We start from the raw sequence: 25782 nt of genomic DNA, 5'->3' as shown, positions 1-25782 counted from the left end.
TCCATGTGACGAGAAGAGAAAGAGAGAGAGGGAGAGAGAGGAGAGAACAAAAACAGACAAATCTTTTCTGTGAAAGAAAACTGTTTCCAAACAACATTTTCTAGTTTAGGGCCAGAAGATCCAAATCTCTTTTAAGTTTTCAAAATGAGCCTTTAAGTACACAGTGAGGTTTGCTGCCTTGCTTTCTAGGTCCTGAACAAAAAAAATCTTGCAAACAGACTACATTTAGGGCATGCAATCTAAACAGAACATTTATGTAAACAGTTTTATTTCATTGCCTAGAAGTGAAAATGTGGTTGGGGTGCAGACCAGGGAACAGGGAAAAATGTAAATATTATATTGCTTGCCTCTTTGGGGGAGTGGAATTAAATGCTTTTACCCTACAAGGGGAAGTCCTTTGCAAGTAAGGACCAGAGTTAGTTATAGAGTCTTGCCAGCATTCTTTTAAGAAACTCTACTTACATAAAACATTTTCCCATCTACTCCATTTCCTTGCTCCACGCAAAATAAATCTTCTAATACCTTATATAACAGCTTCACTGATCTCTCAAATTTTTTTAACTTTGAATTTAACACTACAACACAGTAAGCAACAAACTGAAATTCTTGGAAGCAAGCAAAGAGCCGTTTTCCTTGTAAATGCTCTCAGTAGTTAATAACTTAATTATCCTACCAACCCAAGGGAAAAAATAGAAATGGAGAGTCTCTCTTAAGAATTACCAGCTTTAATAGGAGAAGGTATTTCAATATTTGCCATAATGCTTAAATATGGCTTTCAAGAAGCCTAATTTAGGTTACAGACAGAAGTTGACATGTCCCACTGTTCTTCGTAAATCACTGATGAGTGCACCCCATACATTGATTGCACTGTCTGAAGTAAGTAAAAGCAAAGACAAGTGCTGCAGACTGAAGTTTCCATTCACAGAATCAGCAAAGCGAGCACAGCACAGCTGCTCTGTGTGCTCACAGAACAATTTGCTCCAAGCAGAAATAGCTACAAGTTCTATGGGGAGAGGGAAAAAAAAAGATTTTCTCTTATCAGATTCTATGTTTTAGCATATTTCTTAGGAAAGGAAAAATGGTTCATTTGATAACATTTTAGTTTAATCCAAGTGCTGAATGCAGAGATATTTTAAGGTTATAGGGTGACCCTGGAACACTACCACTGTACAAAATAAGCAAATAGATGAAGACGGAGAAGTCCCCAGAGTGGTGGCACAGTGATTCAATACTTAACATTTCTTTATGATACATATCCAAAGCACCTTACGAATGCTAATCTACACAGCATTTGTGAGGAGTATACAACTGTTATACAGGATTGGTAAGTGACAGAGATAAGACTGAAGAGACTTGCTGAAAGGTATATTTCAGTGCTCCACAAATCTCTCTTTTTTTTTCCTTTTGTTTTTTTAAATTGTGAGGTATCAAGACTAATTCCTCACTTGCTTTTTGGAGGTAGTGCTTAAAAATAAACTTAAACTGGAACTACAGACTTTAAATTGAAAAGAAAAGAACCAGTCTTCTGGCCACACTTACCTACAGCTGTAGAATTTAGTTTAACTTGTTTGGGTCAAAATCTTGAACAAAGCATAAGATTTTTTTTCTTTCAAAACACTCACCAATCTAAATATTGCTCTGACTACTACCAGTGTTATTGATGACTAAAATCAAACTTCAGAATGTAACATTATACAAGACTGGTACTACCAGGCATAAATAAAGCCAAGGAATCATGCATCTGGCAATGGTGTGGAAAAACTTTTACACAGGGGTCAGAAAGGCAAAAGTCCTTTTACAAACAATTAAGAGGAATGTTTTTTTTTTAAACAAGAAAACAAACAAACAACTTATTGCTGTTACTTGCAAGTTAACTAACACCTGAAAGCAGAGGAAAAAAATCCACCCCCTCCTTTTTTTTAATTTGATGATACAGGCTGTAAAAAGCCAAAATGTTCACTTATTTGTTAGGGGCATTTCACACAACAAGAAGCCTTTTTAAAGAAAAGGATTAAGGGGGATGTCAGACAGAACAATTCAAGGACAGGTGAAACATCTAGAACATAAATTTAATGTGAAATCTGATAATTGTTATGATATTTTTAATGACCCCCCCACAAATGCTGAATGGTAAGAGACTCACAGTCATACACAACTATTTATAAACCTAATACTGAATTCTAAAACAAAGGATAATTTATCAATGCTTTTTAAAGGAATGTGACAGTCACATCTAAATACAGTGTCCAAAGATTACCTACGTCTTTTTAAGTAACTGGGAAACACATTTTCATGTTTCTTAATGTTGGGCTTAATGGAAAAAGTGTGCCATTTTACATACCCTCCTGGACATACCTTTTATTTTTTAATTTTCATTTAATGTCTTCTCAGATTCATCTTGGGGTTTTTTCTGGCCACGATACGTTAGATCTATAAACTGCATTTTGTTTTAAACTTTTACTAGACAGAGATGAGTTTGTTCAAATCAAAGTATTATTTACGGTTCCAAATATTTCCCTTAAAAAAAAAATTTTAAAAAAACTATTCAGATGTACCTTATCCATTTCACTATCATCTTGCAAACTACCTTAAATTACTAGTTAATAATTATTTAGCATTTTGTAAAGCTTTCACATTATTGCTTGATTTCTCCAAACTGATTCCTTCAGAAGGTTTTCTGTTTGAACGAATTCAACTGAAAACATGTTTCGCACACAGGCACACACAAGCATTTTAAATAAATACAAATTAAGAACTCCTCTCCCAGCAACAGTATGCCAATGCATGAATAAGATGACAACGGAGAAGAAATGCAAGATATTTTGAATTTGCTGCTAAAAAGATCTAGTTATTGCACAGAATCTTGCCCCTTATCCAGAAGCATGTTTCTTGCAATGATATAAAATGTTTCGAATGTAGTTTTAATACGCAAGCACGAAAGTTCTTCAAGGCTGGTCAAAATGTATATAGTAGCTTTCACTTGAACAAAATATTAGTACATTATGTAAAAGTTAAAAATAATGAATTAAATTACTGGAGCAAAAGGAGTTGCGAGGACACAGTATGTGGACTGAAGCACAGAATTTAATCCAGAATCATATCAAGCTTTAAAACTTCTAGGAGAATTAAACCAACAATATTTTTAATAAATCTTATTATGCCATTTGCCTGGGGTGATGGCTTAACGTAGTTCCATTTAATAAACAGAGTGTTTAAGAATAAGTTCTCTCTTATGGTATCAAAGTAACTGCCATGGTTACCAGCCAGTGGCATAGGCTGTTACCCAGTACACCTAACTGGGTGTCAGACCTTGGGCCTTCATCGCTTCTGGGATGGACTGCTGCAGTTCACTCTCTCACACCAGAACCTGTGTTACAGCTCCCTAAGTGTCAACTACAACTACTTCAGCAAGTCGAAATGGTGTTGGACCCTGCAAAGGATTCCTACTGGAAGCTGTGACAACACTTCAAGCCCTGTGAAGCTACATATCTGAATCAGTCCTATCATGTCTTTGTTTAACTAGTTCACTTCATTAACTACCCAATGAATTAATCTCCATTTCAAAGGTTAGGCCACTCCAGTAGAGATCACAGATAAACACTGCTGAAATAGAAATCGTTACTGTCAAAAATAAAATATGCATCTAACCCAACCTTTCTCCCACAAGAAACAAAAAAAGAGAAAGGTGTCTCCCCAAGCAGAAACTCATAGGCAGATCCCTACAGAACAGTGGAATCTGGTGGGAGAGTTATCAGTAGTTGGGTTTGTTTTTTCTGGTCGATATATTCATTTGGTTTTCCATGAGGAATTTAAAACTATTTAGTAAAATTATTTTATACACTTGCATAGTGCTATTAGAAAGCAGGCAAGTTTGGGAGCAGAGAGGTTATTGTGGAATAATTACTTTTCATTCTGGAAGAAGGAATGTTTTGACAGACGACTTACAGGGCATAGTTCTAGTAGAATAGCTATTCAAACTACAGCAATGCTTGTCAACATTGGGAAATAAACAATTTCTCATTTTCTCCACAGAAAATAAGTTGACAGCTTTTTTTAACCAAAAATCATAATCAAATTTGAAAATAAATCAATGGAATTTTAAAATAACATTTTTATATTTCAAGGAAAATAAATCTTCACATTATGTGGATTAATTACTAGTTCCATCATCTGACAGGCTTATGGAATAGTGCCCACCTACTGAAAAACTATGGCTCAAAAGTTTATTCCATTGTGACAAGGCAGCATGTTTCTTTCAGTTAAAGCCTCATTTAAAAAAAGAAGGTATATCTAATAATTGCCTCTTATTTTTATCTTGTCTAAAAACTCAACACATTCATTTAAAAAACTGTTTTTGCCCTATCACTTAAATACAAACAGCTTTAAAGCTATTGGCTTGCATAACTAATATTTTTTGACACAGTGTATTTTGCCTTTTGATTGAAGAATTAAGTTATTCTGTGTAAGTCACCATTTAGGAAAAGATGCACTTAGATCAGTGATTTTCAACCACAGAGCTGAAAAATCCTTTTAAGGGTACTCTGGGGTACCAGGCAATTAGGTATGCAAACACTTAACACACCATTCACAAGATAAACCCAGATTTAAAATGGCAAGCCACAGTGTCAAGAAAGTTTGGACTTGTGGATTTTCTGAGTTCTTTGCAACAGAAAAATTGCTATTATTTTTCTGTAGCTAAAGAACAACATAAAATAGTTTCTGAAATGGAGGCCACTAAGTTAAGAAGAGGTATAAAGAGGTGCCTTGAGCCTATAAAGGTTGAGAACCATGGCCGAAGCCAGTCCATGGGCTCATAGAGTCCCATATGTTAGGAACAGGCCCTGGGGCCTGGCCTTGCCTCCTCCCTGCCCCACATGCCAGGACTGGGCCCCAGTGCTGTCCCCACCCAGTGCAGTGTGCTGGGACTGGACACCTGATCAAGCACACAGAACCTGTGGCTCTCCTTGGGTCTGTAAATTTGGTGTGCCTGGACCATTTAGTTTCTATTCCTATGGACCCTGCAAACACGTATATGCTTAATTTCTGATATTGAATAAAGTCATTGAACCTGATAGGACTTCTCCCATCTGTACACTTAAGCATGTGAATAAGTGTCTGAGAGGGTTAGAGATTATACTATTGATTTTCTCTCCTAATCTATTGCAGAAACCTGCTTCTGGAAGACTGGCCTAAGAGATTTTAAAGAACACTCAAGATGTATATTGGATGCATCTACATATGCACATTTACCACGTAGTAATTTTGGTTACTACGCAGAATACAGTTTTAACTTCTGGATCACCAGTGACGAAGATTTTTACACACGCAGTTTGTGGAAAACATGTTCGTAGTCCAAGTCTAATTCCTAGCTCGAAACATACATACACACAATTAGTAGTAAATGCCAGAAGTGGCAGTCTTAGCAGAAAGGCTAAGGACAAAAAAGGGCTGAAACTCTAGGAATTCCTCGTTCCCCGAGGACTGGATGGAGAGGATACTGGAAAAATAACAGAACAACAATGACACATTTGCACTGCTCCAGCCTTTGCTACGCCTTTCGGGTGAACATATGGGATCTCCAAGTTCCTGGGGTATCAATCTGCCACATACATCCTTAAATTGATTGTACTTGGCTCCAGAACACTTTGCACTGATGTAAATGGCTATGCAAAGTAGATAAAAATGCTGCCAGAATGCTTTCCCACAGAACATCAAGCTCTGTTGGATTGTGAGGAGAGCTGACAACTGCTGTCAGCATACAATGCTGCATTCTCAAAACTATGTGATAACTCCACTTGAACACCAATTCATATAAGAGCAAAAAGCATGCATCTGCGAGTTCTGAGAGGTTGAGTGTTCCTGCCCAAGACCCTGCAGCAGTTCCAACCTGATCTTTTACTGTTTTATGCAGGGGGTTCAAAATGAACATCCTAGATTCATCCTGCTTTATAGATCTTTTTTATTCAGGTTCTGCAGAACAAACTTTTATTTAAACCACTTCTTTTAACTTTGACAAAGCTTAAAGAGATGAAATAGACCTAACAAGGGCTCTGAGAAATGTGAATTACCTGAATCACTTCAACTGAGCTTTTACTTTGATGCCAGGTAAACTAACATTCTTCATCTGCCTGTAGGACTTGAGCATATGAACTAAACAAACAAGAGGTATAATCAGCTGTAGTCCTAGGTATGCCTCCAGTCTCCATGTCCTCCTCCCCATATTAAGTGCTTTATCAATTTACCAAAAAGTGAGCTGCTAAGTAATTAAAACAATTCTCTGTTGTTGATCTTGAAGCAATGATAATCATCAAAAGAACTTTCAGACCATAGACAGTATATAGTCACATGATCCTAGTTTAGCAAACCCACAATTTAAAATGGTATTTTGGTCCTGCTCACAAAATTACGTTTGAAACTTCTGTCTTGAACATACCAGGCTATTTGCATAACAATAACTTACTGATTTTGGGTAGGACTAAATGGAAACTTTACAGAACACTTTCTTATGAAATATGTTCCTTCTATATTAGCAGAAGAGTTATAGTTACTATGTTAATTAAATGGAGCAATAAGAAGAGTGTCAACCACTAGCTTCAAAGCAGGACATAGGGGGTGGGTGGCACAGTGGTACAGCTACGCCTGCCACTTTGGTGTGTAGCATATGCACAAGGAGCTCTCTGCCATCAAGAGCTCTGGTCTCCACAGCCAGTTGTACTCCCTGTGCCAGCAAATTCTCCAATGCACTCCCATGTAGAAAAATCCTAAATCTGCACCTGAGCACTAACTAAGCTCTACTAATAGTTCTTCCTTCAAAGAAAGTCTGATAGACCATGGCCTAAAATTTCTGCTGGTTTTAGTTCTTCTTGTGACAGTTCCTTAGTTATTTCCATTCTGTTAGAGAACTTTAAAAAAAAAAGCAGATTCCCCAGTTGCATATACAACGGCAATTAGGATGCTGTACACCTGGAAATATAGTATGTATTTAGTTATTTTCTACGCTAAGAAATGTGCCTGAAATAAAATATATTGAAGAGCAAATGAAACTGATGTTTAAATCAATTTAAATAATCTGAGTGTTTTTGTTGGCTTGTTTTTGAACCAAATGTCTCTTTAAAGCACTAAGGTCAAAAGTCACAATGGCATTTACAGGCTTGCAAAGAAGATTTTTTCCAACTATTTAAGTTGGTCTAATAAGAAATACCAGATTTACCCAAAGAACCTCGTCAGTGACATTTACACACCTAACTTCCACTGCTTTCAATAGGACATAACCAGTGCAGACTCGGGAAGTTTAGCAAGTAAAAGTTGAATACTCTAGATTCCCCTCCAACTCTCTCTCTCCTTCACGCCCAGGCCTCCCTCCTCCACTCCCAAGAAGAGCCAGCTGAAAGAAAACTTGGGTCATACAATTGCCTCAGAACTTTTACTGACTGATCATTTAAGTTATAAAAATGTATGAAGTTTCAGACTGGCTGCTTTACTTCACTGCTGGGTATTGCAGTTCTGACAAAAACACATTTTTTAGCCAGGATAGAAATAATTCCAGTCTTCAGAAACTGGCATATATTATACCCTCTAGTCCAGTGCTCACCACCCAGTGGATCTCGATCCACTATCCTCTTGCAGTAGATCTTGGAGGCTCTTGGAGCTGATCCGAGGCTGGGGTGGGGGGCTGAGCGCCTGCATGCATGCACGTGCACACTGCAGCCCAGCAGGTCAGTCTGTGGGGGAGGGAAGGGGTGGAGGCTAGACTGAAGCTCCCTGCAGTGAGGGACAGTGCCACAGAGGTAGAAGCAGGGGTAAGTTGAGTGCAGCCCCAGCCAAATGGGACTTACCTGCTGGGGAGGTGTACCCTCAAATAATTTTTTCTCCCTCCATCTCGATCTGCCACCCCTTCCATACCCACAGACTTACCTGCTGGGCAGGGGAGGGGGTGGCAGCACACAGTAGATCTTGGGTTGCTTTCAAATGCATGGCCAAATTGTTGATGATATTGCGTACAATATTCTAATCCAGCCCAATATTTCTGCTGTAAAAAATGCAACTAAAGTACATGAAATAGTACATGTAAACACTGAAAAAGACTCAAAGTTGGAATAAAGGGAAGTGTAAAACAGGTCACCAACTGTTTACTCAAAAAGACATCCCCATGATTCAGAGATGGTTGGGCAGGAAATGCATCAGGGGCAGACTTGAAGCAGTCTCATCTCTTTCACATTCATGAAAGAATTAGGATTTAGATTTTAAAGCAGCATGAAATACCTGGTTCATAAGAAAACTAAGAACTTCAGCTTGAAGCTGCAACAAGAGCTGGTCTATTAAGGTGACAAATTAAGCCAAATTAATCTTACAAATTTTCCCTATAAACAAGTCTTAGCTGAGGTTTAAACTCCATACAATACAATTGAAAAGTAAGTAAAAGAAGACAGGGAGGGACACCATAAGCACACTGCAGACATGACCCCAAAAGGTACCGTCAACTCCTACCATCAATGCAAACAATATATACCAACCTCTCAATGTGTGGCCCTATACTAACATCAGTCTTTACAACGGTGTCTGTAAAACAGGAAGTGGAACTTAAAGCTACATGAATTTCTTTCACATTCAGCAAGGGTGCCTGGAACCTCATGAAGTTTCTTGGAAGTTTTATTTCTTCCTTTCTTTTTTTTAGCTAGGGAAGTTCTGTACCAAGTGCAGGACTGTGACAGCTGATACAAGAGAGAGAGAGTCTTGTATGAACTCAAATTGGATATGCCTGAAATTCAATCAATCTCTAATCTTTTTCAGCTATAAAAGTCCAAGGCATTAAGAATGCTTCTAAGAAAATCCAATATAGTTTACACTTATTCATTCTGAAGACTGAAAATTAGCTAAGTATTCTTTGGACTTCATGGAGTCTCAAGGAAGTGTCTATGGATTCCATAAATACGGGAGGCAAAAGTCTGACAAAAGCTGAAATCAAATGCAAGTAACAATGGGAACAGAAGAAAGGCTACAATCACAGTCACTGTGTAACTACATTTCTTTCCTAAAGGGTTTTTAAAAAACCCTAAAATGCTTCCCCACCCTCTTCTGCATAATATCTCCACCCACAAGTTAATATGATTAAATATCAATTAACATGGGTGAGATTTCTTTTGCTGCAAGCCATTTTTTCAGCAAAAGTAGAAATATTAGTGTAACACTGCAATTTGTCAGGACGACACTTTCATGCTACAGAACAGAATTGATAAAAATGACAGAATGTCAGCGTCAGTCTTTAAAAAGGACATTACATGTCTAATCACAGACAACTCTCAAGCACCCCCGCTCCCCCACACACGCACCTAAATTTGCACCCATGAACATAGCCAGATCTTTCCCAGTTTCAACAGAGTTGGGACAGCTCTGTAATTAGCTGGTCAGGATTTGAAAACTAGAAATTCCTCTACCAGAGGGGTCTCATCTGCTAGGCCTACTCAGAGCACAACCCATGGATGGGGCTTCTCACCACAGACGTGGATTTTTATTTTGATTAAAAAAAACCCCATGGAGAGAAAATACCCAAACTACTAGGATATCAAAAAAAATGAGAATCCGTCTTGTGCTTGCTGATGGCCGGATTTGTAGTCATTACTGTACATCAGTACAGCTTAATAGGAATGAAAGAGAGTGCCATTGACATGCTTAGCCTACAGGCTCGTGCAGAGGCAGGCAATTATTTTGGGTGGAGGGCCACTTACCCAGTTTTGGCAGGCTGTCGAGGGCTGCAAGGGTAGCCCTGCCCCTTGACAGGTGCCCAGCCCCCTAGTCACCATCTTAGGACCAATGGCCCAATGTCTTTGGTCCCAAGACATTGGTCCCATGTCCCAGGGCCAGCACCGGTGGGACCTAAAGTGGGGAATAGGCTGGCAGGTGTCCGTGGAGCCGGGCTAGGCTGCACCAGCAGGGAGAGGGGGAAGCTGGCCCAGCTCAATAGAGCCCCTGCCAGCTGGGACCCCGTGCTCCTACCACCCTGCCCTGGACGCTGCCAGCACTGGCCCCGGGGCACCGGTATGGACCCCATGCTCCCACTGGCTCCCCGCCCACTCATCACACCCAGTGCCCCTCAGCCCCGCCGGACAGGCAGGGGGCAGCACACAGCCCCAACACCCTGCTCGCCAACAGGGAAGAAGCTGGTACTGAGCACGGGGAAAAGTGGCCCCTTGCCCACCGCTCCCTGCTGCAAGTGCTCACAGCCCACATAGGGCTGTCCTGAGCAGGCATAGGCATCCCCATGCGGGTTGCGAGCGACTACAGCATGGGGTGCCAGCCACAGGGCAAGTGAGGGGCTGCCTTTCCCCATGCTCAGCATCAACTTGCAACCCAGCCCTGCTGCCAGCCTGGGCTCCAAGCCGGCTCTGGGCTCGCCCATTGGGACTGCACATGATGGCAGCAGCTGCAGCCCCCCTGCTTGCTGCGCTGGGCACTGTTGACTGCTGCTGCCCACCCGGAGCACGCGCTGGGCAGCCCACAGGCAACAGTAGCAAACATTGCCCAGCGCGGCAAGCAGTGGGGCCGCAGCTGCTGTTGCCACTTTTCCCACTCTGCACTCAGCTTTTCCTTAGGCCACTTTTCCCCCAGGTCCTTCCCTGCCCTTCCCCTTGCCTGTGGCTCTGGCATGGGGCAGCCACATGGTCCCAGGCCAGAAGCCCCCACTGGGGCTTCTGGCTGGGGCGGTGGGGCCGGGCAGGCCCTGCTGTTGTGGGAGCCCTCCAAGGTTTCTCCTGAGTCCTACTGCCTTTGGTTCCTGCCATTTTTTACAGGAACCAAGGGCAGAGAAATATTAATTTTCTAAATTATTAGGGGCCCCAGGGGCTGGATAGAATGGCCTCATGGGCCAGATCCAGCCCATGAGCTGTATTTTGCCCACCCCTCAGCTAGTAGCTAGGGCATTCTCATTCTCCTTGGAGGCAGGAGATGCATTTGAATTTCCTCAGGCTTAGAATGAAATTAAACCTAGGTCTCCAACTTTCTGGACTGTTTTGGGTCCCCTTTTAAGTTACCTAACTTTCCCCATTAGTTGTATAAGGAGCTCGAAGTATGCAAGTGCTGGCACCTAAGAGCACAGACAGAAGTGACAATTTTCACTTGATCTGGCCCCAGAAAGAATTGGATATACCTGTGTCAAACAGACCAACCAGAAGTGTATGGCTGTACGCCCGTTTAAAAGGACCCAATCCTGTGAAAATCATGAGGGTTCATATGAACATACTCCAATGTTCCGTAACTTGCGTCTGTGGCGCTCCCAGCCTGTCACTGTTTTCAGACTGGGAGGAGGGAAAGAGAGTTTGGTCGGGGGGGTTCAGCAGGTCCTGGAGGGTCGGGCGGGTGGATTGGAGGCCTCCTGCAACGCAGGGCTCCAATCCACTCACCCCACCCTCCAGCACTGGTTGGCAAACCCCAAGAACGGGCTTCCTCTGCTCCCTTTCCCCCCTCCCAACCTAGAAACAGCAACAGGCTGGGAGTGGTGCTGCTATGGAGACTGGGCTGCAGATGCTGGCAGCAAACAGCTGGAATCCCCTACTCCCAGACTCAACAGTGAACTTCTGTCTGGTCTAGGAGCTCATTGCAACTCATAGCGCTTCTGGTAAAGCACTATAAGTTGTGACAAGGAGCTGCCGTTTTGTCCACAACCTAAATGCCTTAATTCGTATTGGTTTTAACACCACCTACTATGTAGGTCACATTTTGAGATGGAGTTTCATGAGAGCTATGGAAGACTGAAAAAATATGTAAAACAAACCCCTGAACTTCTGTAGTTTCAGAAAATGCACATATTTCTTCAACTTCCAGACTTCCATCATATCCAGCCAGGTATTCTATCCCATAAACCATCTTAGAGCCCACTGGGTCCTGCAGTCTGTGCCTTCAAACCTTTCACATCCTAAAAGATGCAAGGTACTTTAACAAATGCTGAGCCAGATCACTGGACAAAGTGATCTGGGCCTACTTAAATAACCAGTAGATTCAAATGGTCCAATAAACATTGATAAACTGCACAAACATGTCTGAGGTTACATCAGCACACTGGTACAGATAGGCCTATTTGTTGCACTTGGGGAATGTGAGCCTAGGCCCACCATGAATATACAGAACATACATAGTCTTACAGTTATAAGACCCTCTTAAAGAACGCCGCTAAGACAGTAACAACTGATTGTTTGGGACAATTTTTTTTTTTTTTTTGAATAGGAAGGGGAAGGAGGTCACAGATTCAAAACAACAAGGGTATGCAGCCAGCACCCACTGCCCCCTGAATGAGTGGAGGGAATCTGTGGACTCCAACCAGTGAAACTCTGCCTGGACACATGACCAAAGGCGTGAGAGAAAGACAGACCCATGTTCACCCGGGTTCCCCCCCCAGAGTCTCTTTTACGGTCATGTATAAATTGCTAGCTTGGCTAGGCCCAGGTGAAGGTGGACCAGAAAATCTTGGGGCTTCACAGGGCCACAACTGGGGAGCACATAAACAAAAAAGCACAAATAGAAGTGCAGCCAAAACCTCAGCAGGAGGTTCTGGAGGAGGCAGAAGAGAGGTTGCAACCTGGCATACTCAAGGTAGGCATGCACAGAGGTCTCTCTCTGTTGGCAAAAGGGGCAGGTGTCAAGGGTGCCTGCAAAAAGGTAGAAAATCAAGTACCTCAACAGCCAAGCATCCCACCAAAACCAAATCATCTCCACTGTGCTCCTACAAGTGAAAGTCACACAATTCATGTGGGAAAGGTCCACTGACTTCTGAGAGGCCCGAGACACCCTTGGGAAACAAAGCTTTGCCAACCCTGCCCCATGCCATCTCTGCATATTCAGAAACTGCCAGCACAGGCACAGGTCCCAAGTCCAGCAGACCCCACCTTGATGCAAATGAAACCAGCAGACAGACTGGGCCCAGCGTGCCCAACACAGCAGGCTATGGCTGCCAGGCACCATTTGCCGGGCGCTGCTACTGCCGGACTGAGCTGCGGCAGGGCAACAGAGCTCAGTCCGTGTTGCACATGCCCGACAGACAGTGGCTCCACACCCCCGGTTTCAGCTCCAGAGCGGACCTGTGGGCAGGGGTGCCCACGGCTTCCACCCCAGGCCTGGGGACCAGACGTCCTGCTCTGGCTGCAGTTCCCGCTGTGCCAGCTGGCGAGAGCACCCCTGGCTGCAAGGCAGGGCGCTGGGGGGAGGTGGGCCCAAATTAATCTCAATCCACCCCCAAGCCTTTCACCAGCAAGACTGGCACTGCCTGCCACCCGGGCAGGAATGCCCACTCCACACCTGGCTTCAAACCTAACGCTCACGGGAGTGAACAAAACCAGCCCTCCCGATGGGAGCGCCAGGGGGGAAGGAGCAGATTTGTACATGTATCTGTGCATGTGTGCCTGTGTCCGCATAGGTATTTTATCCAGAATCTCGGGCTGGCTGAGGCTTGGAAACTGGAGCAAAGCAGGCCTCTCTGCCGGGGCAGGGCAGCGCGGCGCAGTGGGAGCTGCCGGTGCAAGCAGCCCACCCGGGGGGGCAGCCCTCCCTGCCGCAGGCCGGGCTCACCGGGGCGGGAAGGGGGCGAGGGCGGCAAGCAGCGCGGGAGGCAGCGGGCAGACCCCGAGCCCCAGCCGCCGCAGGGCAGGGGGCGGCTTACTCTTGGTGGCGGCGATGAGGGTCTTGCCGTCCTTGAGCAGCTCCTTGATGAACTTGTTGGTCCGATCCAGCTCGGCCTCGTGAGCACGGATACGGTCGCGCAGCTGGGGGCTGTCCAGGTAGCAGTCACTGAACTCCAGGGCCAGCAGCCCCATGGCTCCGCGCAGCCTCTCCGGCCCGGCGGGCTGCGGCGCGGCGCGGCGGCTCCCGGGGCCCGGGCGGCGGGGTACCCGCGGGCGGCTGCTGCATGGGCGGGGAGGCAGCTGCCGCACCTCGGACCAGCCAGCGGGGGCGGGCCCGGCTCGGCAGCAACGGCAGCAGCCAGGACTGGGACGGCCTCCCGCCCCGCCCGGCACCGCCTCAGCCCCCGCCCCCGCCCGCGGCTGGGGGGCTCGGCGGGGCCTGGCGGGGAGAGAGGGAAGGAGCGTCCTAGAAAGCCCCTGTGCCTCCTGGCCCGGCCCGGCGAGGCTGGGGGAGCGCGTAGGGGCTGGGGGAGTGGGGACAAGCGGCACCCGGAGGCTTCTGCTGTTTGCAAGTCGGCAATAAGCAGGTCCTGACAGGCGGGTCCCAAGCGAGCGATTTGCTCCAAGGAAGACTTGTATTTGGCTGAAATTCTCGTGTGTGTGTGTGTGTGTGTGTGTGTGTGTGTGTGTGTGTGTGTGCATCTGCGTGCGCGCATCTGTGTATGTGTATATGTGTGTGTGCATCTGTGTGTGCATCAGTTGTGTGTGCATCTGTGTATGTGTACATATGTGTGCGTACATCTGTGCATATGCATGCGTGTATATATGTGTGTGTGCATCTGTATGCATCTATGTATATGTGTGTGTGTACAGGTTTCGCTTGCTTTATGCTGTACACGCCTTCCTGGAAAATGGCACATAACTTGAATTCACATAAAGGGAACCCACTGTACAATGTAACGAAGAGGAATGTGTTCCAAGACCTCAACTGTGCTGACCCCCAGACCCATTTCTACCACTTTTACAAGACAATGTTGGTACTCACCAACAGCAGACAGTACGCACAAGCACAGGGCACTATCGTAATGGGGATGGTAACGACAGAAATGTGTCAGACAAAAAGTGAGGAGCACAGATCCACATAGGAGACTATATTTTGATGCACGGCACTCCCACAATGTTTCGCACGAAGCAGCTGACTGCGGGCTTCCATCACACCAATCGCATAAGAGTGTATTTACCTCAAATATAATGAATTTTGGTATAAAAAGGGTCATCGCATAAGAGTGAGTTCGCACATACAGAACCTGCTTAAAGTGAGGGAAACCTGTATCTGTGTATATCTGTGTGTAAGTGTGTCTGTGTGTATCTGTGTATGTGTATATGTGTTTAATGCATGCATATATTTGTAATATCTGTGAAAAGTAGTAAGTTTTGTCAGGAACAACAAGTATAAAAGGTTTATTCAGCTCTTAATAAGATGACATATCTTTAAAAAGGTACAACTTTTTCTGAAGGATTATTTAATTATATGAAGCACTATGTGATAGATTGAACATAGATACACAACTAAGCTTTCTAGTTTTATGAACTTTGTATTGTCTTCCAGTCAATTCATGATTCAGGGTTTCCTGCTACTAATCCAGGTATTAACAGTAATCCTGAAGGTACATTTAAAACTAATTGAAAGGAAATTGGAATATGTTATTCACATATTTAAGAATTTTTGCCTTTATACTTTCAGTATTCTTGTTAATAGGCTCATCTCTAATTTACTAAAGTTTTTGCCAAAAGATTTCTTCTACACTTACATGAAAAGCATGTATATGCAATAAAAAACATAAGCTAGTATCTGAGATCTGTATGGTTGCCACTTTACCCGCATTTTTTAAATGTTCTCAATCAATCGATTCAATTTTATTGAGGATTCTGGCTGAAAACCATACTCCCCAAAACAACATAACAGACATGCAACCATAATATAATTTAAACAAAAATAACAGAAATGCAAATATAATAACAAAATGGGGCCAACCATTATAGAAGCATTATTCCTACTCCTAGAATTAACATAATCAAATGCAAATATGGTGATAAATCAGATCATAAAGCTATAACAATGTTGTGCATAGGTCCACAATTAACACATTAAAAACAAATATAATGATAAAGTTTATTGGTCATATCAACAGTAAAGAATATTTAGCGCCAATCGCTTCAGCCTTGTAAGCAAAGATTGCAAGATGGTTTACTAAGTATAGATCCATTTCCTGGAGAAACCATATTAATTTCTTTGTATTTGAGAAGTATGTCAATGTCTGCAAGAACAGTGATAAATACTTTTTTTCTTATGTCGCTATATAAGGGACATTCTAAGACATAATGAATAGTGCCTTCCAAAACTCCTAGAGGCTGGGCAACATCTTTTAGCCCTTGGAATTGAAAGTCTACGTCCAGCCAAAACAGCTGTGGGCATCTGGTCAGTCCTGAGTCTAGTCAAAGAGATTCGCCACTTATTGTTGAAAGCCAGCTGTAAATACCTTTCTCCCCCTGGTCTAATTTCCAAAGAATATATAGAGGGGCCATGTGTGCATTCTGCCTGGCAATATCTTGGAACCTCTGGAAAACCCAGAGCTTTTCAATGGGGGAGAAGAGTCTTCCACTGTCTTTGACATAGTGTCCTATCCTGGAAAATGCAAAAGTGCAGGGGAAAAAAACTAGCCAGGGAGATTTAAGAGAAGTGGGATTATTGATGTCTTCTACATAGCACAATTTGAGCAAGTAGGAAAGGCGGGATTTTAAACCAGAATCCTGCCATTCTAATAATAATTTTAGTTAAAATGGAATCTAATCCCATCTCAAATATCAAGAAGGATGCGGGAGGTGAAGGAGGAAGACCCAGAAGAGCCCAGAGAATCTTATTCTGAGGTATGTCTACATCATTACTGGCAGCATAGGCCCATACGTCAGCACCATACAGGATTTGAGACACACCTTTGGTTTTATATGCTAATGTGCGTATATATGTGTATATGTGTATCCGTGTGTGTATGTGTATCATTGGCAGCCATCAGTCTTGGGAGACCAGGGAGACTGTGTTTTCGCTGGGTTAGTAGGTGCTACCACAGCTTCTTGAGTGGCTAAGTATATATGTGTGTATACATGCATCTGTGTGTGTATCTGTATTTGTGTTTCTGTTTGTATATAAAATATAAATATATACAATATAAATACAATTTTTTTTTTATTTAAGGCTTCATGGATACAAGCACATGAGGGAAAGTGGAAGGAGTTAAATCACTTTAACAGTAATATACAGGGTTATACACTAAATCACAACAACTCTGCTAATGGGGTAATGAATATCCCAAGTTACTCTTACCTGGACTGTACTAGTCAACTCCAGGGATGTTTACAGGTGAAAAGCAGTAAAAGAACATTTGTTTTGTCCATGAAGATCTGAAAGTTGGGTTTTATTGCCATCACTTTTTATATGTTTTTGTCTCAGGGCACTAAGGTGTCTGCTCCTTTACGGACTGAAACTGCTAGGGAGAGAGCCCTAGCAGGCAGTCAGGAACCCCTCAGCTGCAAGTGACCAGGGCTGGCCACAGGGAGGGAATTAGCCCACTCCTGCCAGCGGTCATCTGACCGGAAGAGCCAGGGCCTGGGGCATATATAAACCCCAGGGCTGGGGCCAGAAGGGCAGCTCCCCATCAGCAGCTAAGGGGGAAGGAGCTTTCCTAGAGGAAGCTGAGTGAAGAGGCTTGATGGCCCATCTCCTGCTTCTAGTAAGATTAAGGGACTTTAGGAGCTCCCCAGACCCTGGCCTCCAAGGCATGTTGTCCTGGGGCAAGGGTGATTCATTTAAAGGGACAGAGCATACCTGGAGCTGCTTGCATTATGTTATAGCCCAGGGGCTTGTATGTTGACTTCTGTTTGGAAACAGGTAGATTGGGCTCAGGCTATTGGGGAAGGAGGAGGCCTCATTGGGGACCCACTACAGTGTGGGGACCCAGTGCCAGTGTGGGCGCAGAGAGGGACAGGGCTGCGGAGAGCCCAGTGACAATCAGAGGCCAAGTGAAATTAAGGCCTCGGTGGGACGCTGTGTGAATACCATCTGCAAAACTTGGGGCGTGGTAAAGGAGCCTTTGTCCTGCTTCTTGAGGCCCCTTTTTATCAGTCCTACTGGGCTTCAGTGACCTTCATGCCTTAATTCTAGGGTTGGGTTGAATGATCTGGGACTTCCTGCTGCCCCTGTCCTCTTGGCGCATATGGTCTCGGTCCAAGGGATATTCTCCATACTGGTTGCCCATCTCCATTCCCACATCAACTGGTGGTCTGGCCCTGTGGTCAGTGCTCCTCCAAGCACCATGCTGCTCAGAGTGGACCAACAGCTTCACTTTGGTAGCTGGCTGCTCCCCATCCAGGAACTGCTTACCCCACCATCCCTGCTATACATGGCTGAACGCCCGTGTCCCTTTCTGAGGCCAGAAGTACTCTCCCTTGTGTGTTTCCCACTAATCCAGAGTGTCAGGCTGTTGGAGAAGGATAATTAATCCTATTTCATTCTGGTTTAAGAAAACTGTATAGAAAACATATCAGCATTTTCCTAGGAAGAACTGTTTTAAACCAACAATATCATTTAAAAAATAATATTCTTGCCTTACTGTTCTTAAAAAAAAAAAAAAGATCTAAGATGGCTGCAAAAATATGAGAGAAATATTTTCTTTCTGTTGTAATTACATTATTTTACACAATAATTATTATGGTGAAAATGCTTTGTGTTAGTCACCCCTTGCTAAGCATTCAAGTTTAGAACAAAATGTCCTGTTTATGAACATGTACAAAAGACTGTCTTGAAGCTTACAAATTATTGCTATTGTGAAAAGAAGAATGAGGCTTTCTTGAGAAGAAAATAAACAGCATGTGGAAACAAGGGATTTTTATGACCCTTAAGACTCGCCCAATCCAACAAAGAAAGCAATTTCATCATGACTGTTGTTGTAAAATCATACTTTACACTATGTGAACATGTATGATATGATATAATAAAATTGAAGAACACCTCAATTCATGAACTTCATCATGCAGTGCCTTGTACTGGCATAACGTAACTTTGAGCATTCTTTGAACACCCCACTCTTGTATCTCTACAGCCTACGCACAAACAAAGAAACACTAATTCTCCAAGCAAAGCTCTAATCTTTCCATCCCTGCGTTTGCATTTCATAGCTTAACTTAGCTTCTTTGTCCATCATATTCATTTTTCTCATATACAGCGTTAGTAAATTTAATTTTGCTGTTTCATTTGTGATATTTTATATATAATTATTTGGGTGCTGTTTTAAGCAGCATGTCTATAGTATATGGAGACACCTAAAGGAAATATTAAAATTAAATGCAATATTTACCATAACTTTTTGGTGACTAGTTTCTCATTGCTCATGACATAATAAAATACTTTCTATAGGTATAAGATTAAAATGCTGTATCAGCAGGATGGTCTCAGATGACAAAATGGCACTAAATAAGATAGTGTACCAAAATATGTATATTTATAGATCAATCAATTTGAATATCCTATTTTCTCAAGATCTGTTCTACTACATGAAATTTAATCATAGCAATAGTAATTACACTTAGTTTCCATACAGCATTTTTCATCCAAACATTTCAAAAGACTTTCCACAAGCATTTTATCTTCTCCAGTTTCCACATGGGTAAACAGAGACATACAGAGCCAAACTTCCTGGGGAGCTCAGAACTGGATTTTCAAAGAGCCGTCTTGGAAATCATCAAAACATCAAATCAGTGTGGTAGCAGGGGGAGATGACTGCCCCAGGCGCTGAAGCGAAGGGGCACCAAAAGGTACTGCCCAGCTGGGCAAGGTGTGGGACTGAGCTGTGAGTCACTAGTTTGGGGGGCACTGGGATGTGGGGAGGGCAGCTCCTGCTGCTGCATGCACTTCTGAGCAAGCATACGGGGGTATGTGCCCCCTGGATCTCTGCAGGGGGTGACAGTGGGCTACCACTATGGCACCCTGGGTGCCAAACTTCCTGCTACGGCACTACATCAAATCACCTGAGCACCATAAGAGGTCTAGATTAAAAAAAATAACATTCAGCATCAACAAGATCCTGTTACAGCAAATTTTCAAAACAGTCAATGTCCAACCTGCTGAATTATGTTAAAATCTTCCCAAAGTAGATCCTGATTTCATTTGAAAACCTGGACCATGTAAGTTAGGGACCTGATTTACAAAGCAGCCTCTAAATTTTAGATATGTTAGTTTTTGGGTGTCCATTGTAAGACATCCTGGGGCTGATATTCAGAAGTGCTGAACATCCTTGAAAAAGGATGTGAAGAAGCTTGAAAGAGTCCAGAGAAGAGTCACGCGTATGATCAGAGGTCAGGAAAACAGACCTTACGACGACAGGCTGAGAGCCATGGGACTCTTTAGCCTGGAAAAGCGCAGGCTCGGGTGATCTGATGGCCACCTATAAGTCTATCAGGGGTGACCACCAGGATCTGGGGGAACGTTTGTTCACCAGAGCGCCCCAAGGGATGACGAGGTCGAACGGTCATAAACTACTCCGAGACCATTTCAGGCTGGACGTAAGGAAGAATTTCTTTACTGTCTGAGCCCCAAGGTTTGGAACAGTCTGCCATCAGAGGTGGTTCAAGCACCTACTCTGAACACCTTCAAGAGCAAACTGGATGCTTATCTTGGTGGGATCCTATGACCCCAGCTGACTTCCTGCCCTTTGGGCAGGGGCGCTGGACTCGATGATCTTCCAAGGTCCCTTCCAGCCCTAATATCTATGAAATCTATGAAACCCCCACTTGCAACAGTAGGCACCACCTTTGAAAATTAGACCTGTATTCACCTTGGCATGTTCACACAAGTCACAGCTCTCAGAACGAGTGGCAGATTTTGTTAAGGAGTTTAAATGATTTGTCTAAAGTCACTGGGGAAGTTTAGGAAAAGAATCCAAGCATCCCCAACCAATAGAGTACCCTGTTTTCTGGATAACATTATATTTTGTGCCATTTATTATTCCAAATTGGTTTCTTTTATTTTACGTGAGAGGCCACAATATTATTGGACATACAGAGTCATGCTACATTTAAGGTTAAAAGGCTTAACTCTCATGTTAAAAAATAATATACACGTTTTATCTCTGTTTAATTATTAAAACAAAAAAAAAATCAGTTTTACTTTTCACAAACACTTGTATAATTTTTGCTATTCATTGGCCTCAATAATGAAATTAGAATAAAAATTTTCCCTTGTTTATAGTCAGTTTTATTTTCTGATTACAATTTATTATGAAGATTGTAATATTTGGGGTTTGTACACTGTAAGGAGTTTTTAAATCAAATTAAAATAATTAAGAAAATCATGTGAATGCTTGCAATGACTCTATATTTAGTAACAGATTATAAAAATCAAGAAATTAGTTGTACACTGCTTTACAGTGTCTCTACTAGAAACTGATATTCCATAATTATGTAATGTAAAAATACATTATATTCACAACTAGGAATTTTATTTAAAGTAGTAGTATAATGCTGAAACTCAATGCTTCAAAATAAGAAAAAACAATGTAAAATGTCAGAAAATTATTTCCAGGATAAGGATAAACCTTTTTTATACTTACTATACATATGAAAGAAATGGAATAATACACTACTTTGTTGATATCCCAGTTGAGTTCTTACATACTACAGAAAATGATCTAGTGTATCTCTGTGTGGACTTCATCTAGCAATATAAAACTTGATTATTTGATCCTGAAGTAGCAGGAATCAAGATGAACAAAGGAGGTTCTGTAATGTTAGATGAACAAAACAACATCTGCTGTAATTTAAAAAGACACATCAATCAAAATCACATGCATAATAAGCAACCCTAACAAAAGTCTACTAGGGCTGTGCTTTATTGACCAATTAAGAATATTAATATTTTTGGATCAGCAGCCTAGTAAATACTTTCGTTTCTCTCTCCTTTCCGTCTGTTCCCTATTCAAGATTAGTGATTTACAGGCTTGTGCCAAAATTTGCAATCCTGTGGCAGGCTGCTGTGCAGACTGTGCAGATTGACTATGTAGCTGCATAGTCAATATTTAGAGTATTTACTCAAATCCAAGAAGATGTTTTTTCTACCATTTAACATGAAGGGAAAGCCTCTCATTGTATATCTGAGTACAGGCCAATGAGGTGGGGTGTCGCGGCTACAACTCCAGCCCCGAGCCCTGGGTTGCAGTAAGGGCTGCTGCCCTCTCTGTCACGTACCCCTGCAGCCTCTGCTTTCTGCTGCCATCCCCTGCTGCAATAGTTGTCCCCTTCCCTGCAACTGCCTTCCTATTGCAGTGCCAGCTCTGGCTGGGACCTCCTTCTGGCTTGGGGCAGGGAACATGGAGCACATGCTGCTTCTAGCCCCCACCCAGCCACAGAGCAGTGGCGGTGGCAGCAACAGTTCTGGCCCCAGCCTTGGAGCCAGACCTAGAGTTGTCATTCCTGCAACTGCTGCTGTGTGACTGGTCAGTGTCCTGAGGCAGCAGGTGGGGATCCAAGCTGGAACTGTGACTGGAGGGTAAGTAGGGCAGGTAGGAATAAGCATGAAAGGAATAAGTGGATGTGGGGGGCGAGCAGCAGGGTCAAAGTGAGGAGAGGATACAGTCACCATGGGGGGGAGGCAGGCACCACAGTAGGAGGACAGGCAGCAAGGGGCAGAAGTCAGGCCACTTTATTCCCCCACCACCTCTCCGCCACCATTGCTTGCCCAACGGCAATAGTAGGGGAGATGAATTTAAAATTACCCTCCAAAATTAGATACTATACATGGAAAATTATAACATAAATTTTCCACATTTAGAATGGTAGCATAAGTGTGATGTTGTAGCCATGGTGGTCCAGACATTATGGGAGCTTATGGTACTATCTTTTATTGGACCAACTATGTAGGTGGGATAAGTTAAATAAGCTGTCAAATGCTTCCTCAGGTCATATCTAGAATCTTAAATTGGGACATCTTAAATTCAAAGCCATCTTGGTTTTAGGTAAACATAGTAGTTACTGTACTGTGTCTTTGGTCTCCTTCTTGGTGATCTTCTTTCAACAGTCACTGCCTGAACCATCCTACCAATATAGTCCTCAGGTCTTCATAGAACGTGCCTGAATCAACGTTGCCTTGACTCCTTCAACTGCTCTTCACTTCTGTGACGGGGAGCAATCTTTCTGTCCTGTGGCTGACTATACTCCCTAAACTAGCAAGGGGCATCTTTGTATTGTAGAGAAGCTCTGCGATACTGAACACCACTGAGGAGTATGTCACCATCAGCAACTATCACCCAAGGTATTTGAAACTCCTTTACCCTTCTAAGCTCCCTTCCAGTGATATCCTTATCAAGTATGTTGCCTTTTCCATTTTTGTAAGTTGCCCTGCAAATGTTCCATCCTACATGTAGTTGACCAGTCCCTTGTTTGGTTAACATACTCTTAACTTCCTTGGGTTCACTTTATTCATTGTTTTTTCACTCCACGCTATTTAAACCAATTATCCATTTCTTTGGAACATTCCAGGTTCATTCTTATGTCTTACTTATCATTCACTCTCTTGTCTTTGCAAGTTGCAGTTTTCTCTGACATGATCCTATCAGCTAGAACAGTGATGCTTACAGTTTTGGCCATGCAAGCCAGATGGCTGCACAAGACTGGTCCACTGGATGGATTGGGCCCCACATGCACCAGGATCAGACCCCAGGACCACATGCAACCTCTGACCATTAGGATCGAGGGGCACTGTGCTGCCCCTGCCCGGCCCCCATGCACCATAATTGCCCTGTGTGCTCAATCTAGCGTGCAGGGCCAAGGTCCACAGAGGTTCCCACAGTTTTATGGGGAGCCCCAGAGACCAGATGACATGGTGGTAGGGACTGGAGCTGAGCACCCCTGAGCTAAAAATGTGTCACAAACTATTCTTGTAGATACTGATATGCTTCTTTTGGCCTTTTTTTTACTTGTTATATATCACAGCAGCATTCAAACTTCTGCCCTGCAAATTTATAAAGAGTGCTTTTTTTCTTAGTTTAATTTACTTAAGAATTTTACCACCAAGTTTCCATTTTTATCTAACTCACCAGTCCTAGGACTTCATGTGCCATTTCCAACACGGCCGACTTAATAAATTAGTGCCATTTCCAACCTTTCTGACTCCAGTGTGTAGTCAGAAAATCTACATATTCTTTTTAAATTATCTGGGGGGGGGGGTTCATCTTTAAATTTCTACCAGTTAGGCCTTCCTAATATTAAGGTTTTTGAGGTCTTTTCTTCCGGACCATGAGAAAAGGTCTGTGTTGGCTCACACTGAACTGACCTGGCATTAGCCTATAATTGATGATTCAGATTCAAGACCTATTTCTTGTTAAAAAGAAATCCGTTTGGGACTCATGTCCTCTGCAGGCATAGGTTATGAGCTGACTTGCTTTCTTCTGACAGAGAATGTTGGGAATCACCAAGTCCAGTGCCACACAAGGCTGTAATGCAATTTCCACTTTGGAGTTCCAAAACTGTGTGCTCCGCGTACTGCTTCATATCCAGGGTTTCCAGTGGAAATACATGCATTCAGATCTACTTCAACATTTTAATGGGATGGTCTCTTCCAAACAAAAGTCAATATTCTTCAGTTGGTCTGATGCCTCCGTACTTTTGTATGGTTTCATCCACAATAACCACTCACTAACAGTTTTTTGTAACTTTTCCACTTAGCCTCTCAGATGTGTATCACATTTAGTCCTTTGCTTTATAAGACCAAGATCCTTTCAACCAGTGTTCTGATTTTCTAACTTGCAGATCTCAATATCCTCACTAGCTTTTGTAGTTAGTCACAAAAAACTCTCAGTAGTCCTTGCCAGGTTACAACAACCAGGCAAAGCTTTTATACTTTGTTTATGGGGAATCCCCTAACTTCCCAAGGTACACACACAAAACAATGGTTCATAGGAGTATATCTAACAGATGAGTTTTCCAAACCAGTGGCCCAAGCCTGACACCCTTAGTGTGGAATAGGAATTTTCCTTCCCTTAGATGAGCTGTAGAAATAAATCATGTATGCAAACCCCAGATCTTTGTAAGAAGTAATGGTGATAAAATTAAATTGGTGCCAACTCCTGGAACAGTTACGCTATACTGTTTTAAAATGTGAATTTCATTGCTATGGCTTAACCCATTTGCAAAAAGCAGTGAAAAATAAACTTAGACTGTTTTATATAGTCAGTGAAGAATAAATAGGGACAAGCCACTACGCAAGCCACTCTTGCAGAACCTTAAAGAACACTTTGTGTGGCTGGGGAAAGGATGTGGTTAAGAGATATGGAGTACAATCTCCATATCTCTGATCCTGGAGAAAATTGGCTGCTTGGTGCAAATCCAAAGAGCCCAAAAGTTGCATTCAGTTGTGCCAGTGAGTCCTAGGATCCCAGGTCTAGGTGAGTCCTAGGATCCCAGGTCTAAGTTACAAATGCAAAATGTATCTTGTAATTCATTCATGCCTGTAAAGTCATTCATACCCTGAGGTGGAAGGTGTAACAGCAATATAGAGCAATAATTAAAAATAATTATAATGAAGATGTCACTCTGATGGATGATGTGTCTCATAACCAACCCTTTGAAAACAAATGATGAGCAGAGCCTTAATGCCTAAAAATGTACTTTGCAATGGGAAACCATTATTTTTAAAAGACAATTTAATAACTATCACCTCCTTATAAAACAAATAATCTCATTCTCTTTTGTTTTCCATTGATAATGCATGTTAATTTTGAAATAACATAGTTCTAGGCTCTTCTTTTGTGAAAAGTTAAAATTATAAACACATTCAGTTCATAAAGTAGTATGTGCTTGCACTAATCACTAGCACCATCTACCTCTAGCACAGATCACCCATCTTATTTTAAGTTTGTACAAGGAATTTCTATTAGATTTAATAATGAAAGAAAGAACAATCATAACTGGCCACCAGGGTTTCCTAGTAGAAGTTTTCACCAAATAGAACAATGTTGGAAAAGTAGTAAGAAATGTATCCGGATGTGGCAGTTTTGCACTCTAATAGAAGTTAACAATACTGGCAAAGGTGGGTAGTTGTCAGGATCAAATGTAGAATCCCAGTCCGAAA

General features: G+C 42.7%; 1 protein-coding gene across 3 annotated transcripts in view; it reads right to left on the bottom strand.

The window, feature by feature from the left end:
• The window catches only part of ARHGAP10 (Rho GTPase activating protein 10), a 223427-nt gene extending 209343 nt beyond the window's left edge, over positions 1–14084 (bottom strand). For 2 of the 3 annotated variants that reach the window (XM_090036363.1, XM_090036361.1), the window contains exon 1: positions 13646–14084. In XM_090036363.1, coding sequence (XP_089892489.1) covers positions 13646–13799 — 154 coding nt within the window. In that variant the 5' untranslated portion in view covers positions 13800–14084. The remainder of the gene's footprint in view (positions 1–13645) is intronic. The other variant, XM_090036364.1, reaches the window with a different exon arrangement.
• Between the last annotated feature and the right edge of the window lie 11698 nt (positions 14085–25782).

This window comes from Crocodylus siamensis, chromosome 2, assembly GCF_052110815.1.
Source record: "Crocodylus siamensis isolate JL-2025a chromosome 2, ASM5211081v1, whole genome shotgun sequence".
Classification (NCBI taxonomy): Eukaryota; Metazoa; Chordata; order Crocodylia; family Crocodylidae; genus Crocodylus; species Crocodylus siamensis.
This window is presented reverse-complemented; position numbering and strand designations above follow the sequence as displayed.